General features: G+C 38.9%; 1 protein-coding gene across 2 annotated transcripts in view; it reads left to right on the top strand.

Annotated features, from left to right (window-relative positions):
- KIF4A (kinesin family member 4A) overlaps nt 1-11,288 on the top strand; it is a 141,197-nt gene that overhangs the window by 111,023 nt on the left and 18,886 nt on the right. For both annotated transcript variants that reach the window (XM_011943144.1, XM_011943145.1), the window contains exons 21-23: nt 5,011-5,166; nt 5,289-5,389; nt 11,034-11,163. In XM_011943144.1, coding sequence (XP_011798534.1) covers nt 5,011-5,166; nt 5,289-5,389; nt 11,034-11,163 — 387 coding nt within the window. The remainder of the gene's footprint in view (nt 1-5,010; nt 5,167-5,288; nt 5,390-11,033; nt 11,164-11,288) is intronic.

Here is an 11,288-nt window from a genome sequence, read left to right as displayed (position 1 = left end):
CAGGATGGTCTCGATCTCCTGACCTCGTGATCCGCCCGTCTCGGCCTCCCAAAGTGCTGGGATTACAGGCTTGAGCCACCGCGCCCGGCCCATTGAGCCACCGCGCCCGGCCCTTTATTCTGTTATATGGCAAATGACATGGATTTTTCCCTAATTTATTCTGTCAAGGCATAATTGAAATACAATAAAATTTACCCTTTTGTTGTACAGTTCTATGTGTTTTGACAACATGTACAGTTGTGTGACCACTACAACAATCAAGATACAGAATAGGTCTTTTACAGCCAATTCCTCTCACACCCCTGGTCCTTGACGAACACTGATCTGTACTCTGTCATTATTGTATTCCCTTTCCATCAGTGTCATAGAAATAGAAACATATAGTATGACTTCCTTCACTTAGCATAATGCATTTGAGATTAATTTGTGTTGTTTGTGTATCTGTAGTTTGCATGTTTTTTTTGTTGTTAAGTAGTATTTCATTGTATGGATATAGCACAGTTTGTTTATCCATTCACCTGTTGAAGGATATCTTAGAGTTTTTTTTTTCCTTAGGTTTTGGCAATTACGAATAAAGCTACTGTTAAAAACCCATACACGTTTCTATGTAAACTAATTATTTCACTTGGGTAAATACCTAAGAGCGGGACTGCTGGGTCATATGATAAGTGTATGCTTAACTTTGTAAGAAAATGCCAAATTGTTTATCCAGTTAGTTGTTTATTGCTGGTATATAGAAATACAATTTATTTTTGTATATTAACTTTTATCTCATGCCTTTATTATTCTAGCCTTTTTATAGGTTTTTAGGATTTTCTGTGTAGACTATCATGCTGTCTGTAAATACAATTTTATTTCTTCCTTTCTAATCTGTATGTCTATCATGTCTCCTACTTGCCCTATTGCATTGGTGAGAACCTTCAGGATGACGATGAATAGGAGTGGTGAGAATAGACATCCTTCTGTTCTTCCTGATCTTAGGGGGAAAGCATTCTGTCTTTCACCATTAAGTTTGTTAACTGTAGTTAATTTTTTTGAAATACTTTTTGTCTCTAGTTAGTTGATTTGGTGAATTATTTTGACTGATGTTCAAATATGGAACCAACCTTGCATTTCTTTTTTTTTTCTTTCCAACTTTTACTTTAGGTTCAAGGATTACATGTGCAGGTTTGTTACGTGGGTAAATTGCATGTTGCAAGTTTCATGTACAGATAATTTTGTCACACAGATAATCAGCATGATACCCAATAGGTAGTTTCTCAGTCCTCACCCTCCTCCCACCCTTCACCCTCAAGTAGGCCCTGGTGTCTATTGTTCCCTTCCTCCTATCCATGTGTACTCAGTGTTTAGCTCCCACTTAGAAGTGAGAACATGTGATATTTGATTTTCTGTTCGTGCATTAATTCTCTGAGGATAATAGCTTCCAGCTGCATTCATGTTACTACAAAGGATGTGATTTTGTTCTTTTTTATGGCTGTGTAATATTCCATTCCAACCTTGCATTTCTTGGATAAACTCTATTTAATTGTGATATATCATCCTTTTTATGTATTATTAAATTCAGAAATACATTTTAAAAATCTTGTTTAAATTTTTGTATCTGTGTTCATGAGGTATACTGATGTGTAGTTTTTTGTAACACCTTGGTCTGTTTCTGGTATCAAGGTAATGCTGGCCTCAGAATGAGCTGGGAAGTAGTCGTTTCTCTTCAAATATCTGGAAGATTTCGTGTAGAATTAATATTGTTTCTTTCTTAAAAATTTGGTAGAATTTACCAGGAAAGCCATCTGTGACTAGAGAGATTTATGTTTCTTGCTTAGTTTTGCTTTTTGGGGAGAGGGATGTTAACTAAAATAAAGTTTTAAAAATAGATAAAGGATTGTTCAAAGTCTCCTTGAGTAAGCTTTGGTAGCTTGTGTGTTTCAGAGAACTTGCCTGTTTCATTTTAGTTGTCAAATGTATTGGCATAAAGTTGTTCATCATATTCCTTTATGGTTCTAATATCTATAAAATCTCAGCCAGGTACGACTGCTTATGCCTATAATACTGGCACTTAGAGAGGCTGAGATGGGAGGATCACTTGAGCCCAGGAATTCGAGACCAGCCTGGGCAACATAGCAAGAACCCATCTCTGTTTTTTAAAATAAAAATTTTAAAAATATGTAATGATGTCAACTATCTCATTCCTGTTTGTATGCTTTCTCATTTTTCTCAATCAGTCCAGCTGGAGGTTTGTCATTCTTATAATGGGTAAAATGGTAATTTTTATGTTATATATATTTTACCACAATAAAAAATTTCAAAACAACTCCCAACTCATTAATTTCTACTCTGATCTTATTATTATTATAACTATTATTATTATTTTTGAGACAGAGTCTCACTCTGTCACCCAGGCTGGAGTGCAGTGGCGTCATATCAGCTCACTGAAAGCTCCGCCTCCCAGATCTTTTTTTTTTTTTTTTTACTTCTGCATACTTTGGATTTATTTTGGTCATCTTTTTTTACTTAAGGAAGAAACTAAGGTCATTGATTTATTTCTTTTTTAATATAGGCATTCCGTGCCATAAGTTTCCCCTTAACTACTCCTTTAATAATATCCCACAAATTTTCATAATGTTATGTTTTCATTTTCATTCAATTCAAAATATATTCTAATTTTCTTATTGATTTTTTTTCTTTGACCCGTGGGTTATTTAGAAGTGTTATTTAGTTTCCAAATGTTTGTGAATTTTTCCAAATGTCTTTTTGTTATTGATTTCCAATTTAATTCTAATATGGTCAGAGAACATACTTCATATGACTTGAATCCTTTTGAACTTATTGAGACTTATTTTATGGTCCAGAGTATGATCAATCTTAGTAAATGTTCTGTGTGTACTTGAGAAGAATGGGTATTCTGCTGTTGTTGGATGGAGTGTCTATAAATGTCAATCATGTTGATTTAATTGATTGTGCTGTTAACGTCTATTGTATCCTTGCTGATTTTCTGCATACTCGTCTTATCAATTATTGGGAAATAGGTATTGAAATCTCCAAATATAATTATGGAGTTTTTCCTTGGAGTTCTACATTTAGAATTAATTGACCCCTGTATTATTATGAAATGGACTTCTTTATTCTTGGTAATATTCTTTGTTCTAATATCTACTTTGTATGGTATTACTGTAGCCCCTCCAACTTTCTTTTTGTTAATGTTAGCATGTTCTTTTTTTTTTTGTCATGGTGTATTTAATGTTAACCTATTTGTGCCTTCATTTTTAAGGTGTGTTTTTTTTTTTCTTTTCTTTTTCTTTTTCTTTCTTTTCTTTTTTTTTTTTTTTTAGACAAGGTCTTGCTCTGTTGCCCAGGCTGGAGTGCAGTAGCACAATCACGGCTCACTGTAGCCTTAACCTCTTGGGCTCAAATGATTCTACTACTTCATCCTCCCAAGTAGCTCAGACTACAGGCACATGCTACTGTGCCTGGCTAATTTTTGTATTTTTTGTAGAGATGGGGTTTCACCATGTTGCTCAAGCTAGTCTCAAATTCCTGGGGTCAAGTGATCTACCTGTCTCAGCCTCCCAAAGTGCTGGGATTACAGGTGTGAGCCACCACACCCAGCCAAGGTGTGGTTCTTATAGGCAGCATATATTTGGGTCTAGCTTTTTTTTTTCCATAGACAGGATCTCACTCTGTTACCCAGGCTGGAGTGCAGTGGCATGATCATAGTTCACTGTAACCTCAAATGCCTGGACTCAAGTGATTCTCCCATCTCAGTCTCCTGAATAGCTGAGACTACAGGCGTATACCACCATACCTGGCTAATTTTTCTACTTTTTGTAGAGACCAGGTCTCACTATGTTGCTCAGGCTGGTCTTGAACTATGGGCCTCAAGTGATCCTCCCAAAGTGCTGGGACTACAGGTGTGAGCCACTGTGCCCAGCCATGTCTAGCTTTTTAAATCCAATCTGAAAATCTCTACAACTTAATTGGGGTGTTTAGACCATTTACATTTAATGCGATTATTGATACAGGTAGGTTTGAGCTATCATCTTGCTGTTTGTTACTTGTACATGATTTTGTTTCATGTATTTTGGCGCTTTGTTATTAGGGATGTAAACATTAAGGATTATATTCTTTGAACAATCGGCTCCTTTATCATGAATCATTTTTATCCCTAGTTTTATTTTTTGATAGGAATTCTACTTCATCTGATTCTAATATGATCACTCCAGCTTTCTTTTGATTACTATTAGCATGGTATACCTTCATTAAAAGCAGCAATATTCTCAAGGATAGTTACTGTTTTAAAAAGTGAATTTTGGCTGGGCATGGTGGCTCACACCAGTAATCCCAGCACTTTGGGAGGTCAAGGTGGGTGGATCACTTGAGGCCAGCAGTTCAAGACCAGCCTGGCCAACATGGTGAAACCCCATCTGTACTAAAAATACAAAAATTAGCCAGGCGTGGTGGCGCGTGCCTGTAATCCCAGCTACCTGGGTGGCTGAGGCATGAGAACTGCTTGAACCTGGGAGGCAGAGGTTGCAGTGAGCTGAGATCACAACACTGCACTCCAGCCTGGGCGACAGAGCGACACCCTGTCTAAATAAATAAATAAAAAGTGAATTTACTGAATTTTGTTTCCTTTTTTAAAAATCCCATTCATCTCCTTTAAAAATTAAAAATGGATATTTATTTATTAAATGGAATAGATCATAAAATATTCAATTTTTTATTATGTTAAGGGCAAAGGAAAAAATGGAGAAAATAAAGAACAGGGCACATAGAAATACTAGGAATCTGGAGCAAGATTTTCTGGAGAAAGTCTCTTTCTTGTGACCTTTTGGCATGTTACTGTTAAAGGCTCTTTGAGAGGTACTGACATTTTTGGTAAGTGTAGGTATGAATGGATATCACACTTGTAGTTACTTGGGCTCTGGTTCAAATAAGTTAAGTCTGGAGCTGAATCTAGCTCATGAGCCAGTGATTCCTCATCCCTAACCCAGACATCACTGATTTCTCTTCCAGAATTGGCTTGGAAACGAAATTGAGGTTATGGTCAGTACTGAGGAAGCCAAACGACATCTGAATGACCTCCTTGAAGATAGAAAGATCCTGGCTCAAGATGTGGCTCAACTCAAAGAAAAAAAGGAATCTGGGGAGAATCCACCTCCTAAACTCCGGGTAAGTACCCTTATGAGAAAACGTTGCCAGTAATCAGACTCTACATTCCCCAGAAATCCTCATAGCTTTGGAGGATTACTTTCCTTTTAGTATTTCACCCTTGTTCCCACTATTATTTACAGAGGCGTACATTCTCCCTTACTGAAGTGCGTGGTCAAGTTTCGGAGTCAGAAGATTCTATTACAAAGCAGATTGAAAGCCTAGAGACTGAAATGGAATTCAGGTAACAGGGACTATCTCTAAGCCATTATAAAAATTTATGCCTGGAATCAAAGATAGAACCTATTAATCCAGTGATTCAAAAGCCTTGTGATGGTGGAAAAACGCGAGAAAATAACAATTTTTTTTAAACCAAACACTGTACTAGGTATCTTAGATACATTTTCTTATTCAATCCCTTTGATGCCTTATGAGGTAAGTGTCATTCTTCTCATTTTAGAGATCTAAAATTAACTTGGTCATATGGAAGTGGGTTATCAGAACTTATTAACATTAGTGTCACTAAAGTTGGTATACAGCCCCCTCGCTGCTAAATTTGACTGGCTTTTTAATAAATAAACTGGTTAATTGGTTAATTTTTAAAAGGAAATTCAGCGATCTTAAGAAATTTGCCAAAGGTAATTAACTGGCTAACAAACAACAGAGCTGGGATTCAAAACACACTCTAATTCCAAAGCCCATGCTTTTTACAATACAGCACAATTTTTTCTCTTTATTATTTTTTTAACTGATAACTAGAGTCAGGCACCATAATTTTTGATGCAGTGGTGTCTCTAAGATGTAGAACCAATAACAGAATTTTAGAGGAACCAAAGAAATAATAATAGAAGAGCAACAACACAGAAGGTGAATTTTAGAGATCATCAAGAAAATAGCTATAACATGTAAGTAAAGTTGTCATGAGCATTAAATGAAATTAGTAAAGTACATAACAGTACTTAGCATATTAGAAGTGCTCAATGGGCCAGGTGCGGTGGCTCATGCCTGTAATCCCAGCACTTTGGGAGGCCAAGGCAGGTGGATTGCCTGAGGCCAGGAGTTCAAGACCAGCCTGGCCAACATGGTGAAACCCCGTCTCTACTAAAAATACAAAAGAAATTAGCTGGGCGTGGTGGCGGACACCTGTAATCCCAGCTGCTCGGGAGGCTGAGGCAGGAGAATCTCTTGAACCTAGGAGGCAGAGGTTGCAGTGAGCCGAGATTGTGCCATTGCACTCCAGCCTGGGCGATAGAGCAAGATTCTGTCTCAAAAAAATAAAAAAATGGCCGGGCACGGTGGCTCACTCCTGTAATCCCAGCATTGGGAGGCCGAGGCAGGAGATCGAGACCATCCTGGCTAACACAGTGAAACCCCATCTCTACTAAAAATACAAAAAATTAGCCAGGCATGGTAGCAAGCACCTGTAGTCCCAGCTACTCGTGAGGCTGAGGCAGGAGAATCTCTTGAACCTGGGAGGCAGAGGTTGTGGTGAGCCGAGATCGTGCCACTGCACTCCTGGGCAACAGAGTGAGATTCCGTGTCAAAAATGAAAGACAGACAGACAGAAAGAAAGAAAAGAAAGGAAAGGAAGGAAAAAGAAAGAGAAAAGAAAGAAAAGAGAAGGAATAGAAGGGCTCAGTGAAGGCTGCACTTTCTCAGGAACTCTTCAGGCTGTGTTCCCTGTGCCATGGTCACTTGTATTGGCTCTAAAAAGTAGAAAGAAAAGAAGTGATCAATGAATGTTCTTCTGTCCCTCATCTCCTGGCCCTACACCAGAAGTTATGCTACACAGCCTCTTCTAATCATGATTATTTTAAGCAGTTTATGAAATCTAGAAGGAACAGAACCTGGACAGAGATTTTATTGTGTTTTAGGATAATAGATTTTTATTGTCCAGAAGACCTTGGGATCATTTAATCTGGTTTTAGTAATACATACTAACTTTATCTTGGGATACATCTATAAATCACTCAACCTTTGAGTTCCTGCTTTGTGCTACACTGGATGCAGTTGGGATATACAGAAAAAATAGATGACTTTGCCCTTGCTCTCAGGTGGAAATAGTATCATTACTCACAGTGGTGTCCTGGAATCATTTGTTAAAATTTCAAGAATGTTGTAAACCATTGTTAGTTTACAATTGATTATGGTGAGAATATTTACACCACAGAAACTGACAAAAGTTACAAATCAGGGCTGGGGTTTTTGTTTGTTTTTGTTTTATGTTTGTTTGTTTTGAGACAGTCTCACTCTGTTGCCCAGGCTGGAGCACAGTGGCTGGCCTCAAGTGATCGACCTGCCTCGGCCTCCCAAAGTTCCAGGATTACAGGCATGAGCCATTGTGTCCAGCCAAGGGCTGGTTTTTTAAGTGCTAGTTGTTAAAAATTTACCTGCATACCATATGCGTAAGGTGCCAAGTAGAAGGAATTAGAAGTGAGTTTAGTTAGGAGAAATTTTTTAGAACTGATGAGACTTAAACTAAATTTTGGAATAGATAAGGGACATGAATTGTCAGAGAAGACAGGAAAGGGCCAATGATAGGTGACAACTCTGAAGTATTGTGCCCCACCTCTTCCAGAAGCCTTCCCTGACTTTTTAATCCCTCACTAATCTTCCTTTCTCTCTAAACTCTTTCAGAACTTATGATACTCAATTATGACATACTGCTGACATGTTATCTTTGTGTTTATTGTTTTATGTTTATTAATTTTGTCATTCTAAAGACAGACTGTAAGCTTGTTGAAGGAAAGGACTCTACATTAGACCAGGGTTGTCAAAGTGTGGTCCGCAGATTCCTGGGGAGCTCCAAGGCCCTTTCAGGGAGTCCAAGTGATCAAAACTATTTTCATAATAATATTAGGGCCTTATTTGCCTTTTTTGCTACATTGGCATTTGCACTGAAAATGCAAACGGCATAGTGGACTAAAGTGCTGACACCCTGGGCTGAATGAAAGCAGTGGCACCAACCTGAACTAGTAGTTATTGTATGCTTCACCACTACATACTCTCAGGTTTTAAAAAACCAGGCCAGTCTTAATTAAGAGTGGTGTTGTGAAAGCAGTGAAAGTTGTTCATTTTACTAAATCTGGACCCTAGAGTTCATGTCTGTGTTACAGCCTGTGTGACGAAACAGGGAGAACACAGAAAGCACTTCTGCTGCATGCTGAATATGGTCGTCTCAAGAAAAGCACTGTGTGCAATTGTTTGAGGTGTGAGCTCAATAGGCCTCTTTTTTCATGGGACATCATTTTTACTTCAATGAACAACTGACAGACAAACTGTGGTTATTAAGACTTGGTTACTTGGCAGACATTTTCTCAAAAAGAACAGAGCGAGCCTGTTGCTTTAAGGAAAACAGCTGACAGTGTTACCTAAGACAAAATGTGAGCTTTCAAACAAAATTTGGATTTGGAAAACTTGTATCTGCCACTGTGAACTTGACAGTTTTTCATAACTTTTCTGATAAGACCAGTAGTGATATTAACAAGTGTGATTTTTAAAAATATATATTATAGAATGAAATGTGTTAACATTTGGAAGATCTGCATGACTCTGGACTAATATTGTCCAAATGGCATTTTACAGAATCGTGTATTGGTAAATGAGCCATTCAGATTGCAAGATAGACTGATGAATTTTAATATGAGAGAATACAAAAAGGTTTATTAATAAGTTTCAGATTCAACATTGCAACCAACTCTTAAGGAGGTACTGCTTGTTGAGTTTTAGTGTAGTCTCAAAGAAGACTATTTGCAGTTATCTGAACAGGCTATTAAAATACTCCTTTTCCCATCTGCATATTCATCTGAGGCCAGATTGTCTTCATTTACATCAACTAGAACAACATGTCACAAAAGATTGCATACAGAGTGAGACATAAGAATCCAGCTGTCTTCAACTAAGCCAGACATTATAGAGATTTGCAAAAATGTAAAATAATCCCTTTTCTTACTATTTATTATCTCAGAAAATGCTACTTTTCAGAAAATATGTAATGTATAATAGGTTTATGTTTTTGTTTTTGTTTTTTATGTTTTTTGACAGATTCTTGCTCTGTCACCCAGGCAGAGTGCAATGACGCGATCTCGGCTCACTGCAACCTCCACCTCTTGGGTTCAAGCGATTTTACTGCCTCAGCCTCCCAAGTAGCTGGGACTACAGGTGCCCACCACCATGCCCAGCTAATTTTTTGTATTTTTAGTAGAGACAGGGTTTCACCATGTTGGCCAGGATGGTCTCGATCTCCTGACCTCATGATCTGCCCGCCTGGGCCTCCCGAAGTGCTGGGATTGCAGGCATGAAGTACGTGGCCCGGCATAAGTTTATGATTTTTGAGTGAATTAATAATTGTTTTTTTTGAGATGGAGTCTTGCTCTGTCTCCCAGGCTGGAGTACAATGGCACGATCTCAGCTCACTGCAACCTCCACCTCTTGGGTTCAAGCGATTTTCCTGCCTCAGCCTCCCAAGTAGCTAGGATTACAGGCACGCACCACCACCCCCAGCTAATTTTTGTGTTTGTAGTAGAGACAGGGTTTCACCATGTTGGCCAGGATGGTCTCGATCTCCTGACCTCATGATCTGCCCGCCTGGGCCTCCCGAAGTGCTGGGATTGCAGGCATGAAGTACGTGGCCCGGCATAAGTTTATGATTTTTGAGTGAATTAATAATTGTTTTTTTTGAGATGGAGTCTTGCTCTGTCTCCCAGGCTGGAGTACAATGGCACGATCTCAGCTCACTGCAACCTCCACCTCCTGGGTTCAAGTGATTTTCCTGCCTCAGCCTCCCAAGTAGCTAGGATTACAGGCACCCACCACCATGCCCGGCTAATTTTTGTATTTTTAGTAGAGCCGGCGCTTCACCAGGTTGGCCAGGCTGGTCTCGAACTCTTGACCTCAGGTGATCCACCCACCTCAGCCTCCCAAAGTGCTGGGATTACAGGCGTGAGCCACTGCGCCCAGCTAAAATTTTTTTCAGTTGTACTTTCTAATACTATAAATCTCTATGGGTATAACACATGTGAACAGAATGTCCTAGATGACTTCAATAATTTTTAAGAGTGTAAAGGGGTCCTGAGACCCCAAAATTTGAGAACTACAGTCTCAGATTATTTTCGTACCCATCTTCCTTATAGTACCAAACTTATCACTGCATATGAAGCACATGCTGGTATGCTCTTTCTCACTAGACACAGAAGAAATTTGAGAAGAAAGCTATTAATGAAACTGAAATACTGTGGAGACTTTGGTCTAGGACATACTTGATCAGAAAGTACCCGGAAGCTATAACCAGGGTCAAAATATCTAGTCTTCTTAGAAACTTCTCGGTCTTGTGGCAGGCACATCAAGATAACCTCTCACAATGCCAGCCCTGGGTATCATTTTGGTACTCGATTGTAGTAAAGAGCATATCTACCTGTTTGTTCTTTTGAGATTTTTCCTTCAGGTCTCCAGCCTGAATCTTATCCTTGCATGGGTGGACCACCATGTCACAGTCTGAGCTTATATGGCCCCAAGACAAACTAACATATTTTACTCAATCCATTACAAGAAAAGCCTTACTGTGATAAGTGTTTCCAAGTCCCACTTTATGACCCATTTATTTCAACCAGTATTTAATAGAATAAAACCATTTAGATAGTCTCTTAGAGTCCTTTGTCTTATAAGTACCGTGCGCTAACCGACTGCGCCACTGGAGCCACTAGAGTCCTTTGTTACAGGATTTGCGATACTGTGTAAAATCCTAACCAGATGACTCAAACATTATTTAAATGATATTTAACTGATAGCTCCATCCATAAAATTATTTGAAGTTTCTCCTTAGAGCTCTTCCCCCTTCTCCTTGATGTTCAGGCTACTTGCAGTAAGGCTCACTGTTTCTTTCCCTGAAGGAGTGCTCAGATTGCTGACCTACAGCAGAAGCTGCTGGATGCGGAAAGTGAAGACAGGCCAAAACAACGCTGGGAGAATATTGCCACCATTCTGGAAGCCAAGTGTGCCCTGAAATACTTGATTGGAGAGGTAAACATCACTCTAACCAGCAGTTAGGGGGCTGGCTGTGTAGATTGAAATGAGATGTTAGCCTTGAAATATTGTCATAGTGTTATTGTCACTTTTCATGGTAGAAACCCCAATAACACTAACAT

This window comes from Colobus angolensis, unplaced genomic scaffold (genome assembly GCF_000951035.1).
Source record: "Colobus angolensis palliatus isolate OR3802 unplaced genomic scaffold, Cang.pa_1.0 Scaffold216, whole genome shotgun sequence".
Classification (NCBI taxonomy): Eukaryota; Metazoa; Chordata; class Mammalia; order Primates; family Cercopithecidae; genus Colobus; species Colobus angolensis.
Note: the sequence above shows the minus strand (reverse complement) of the source record. Positions and strands in the feature narration are given on the sequence as shown.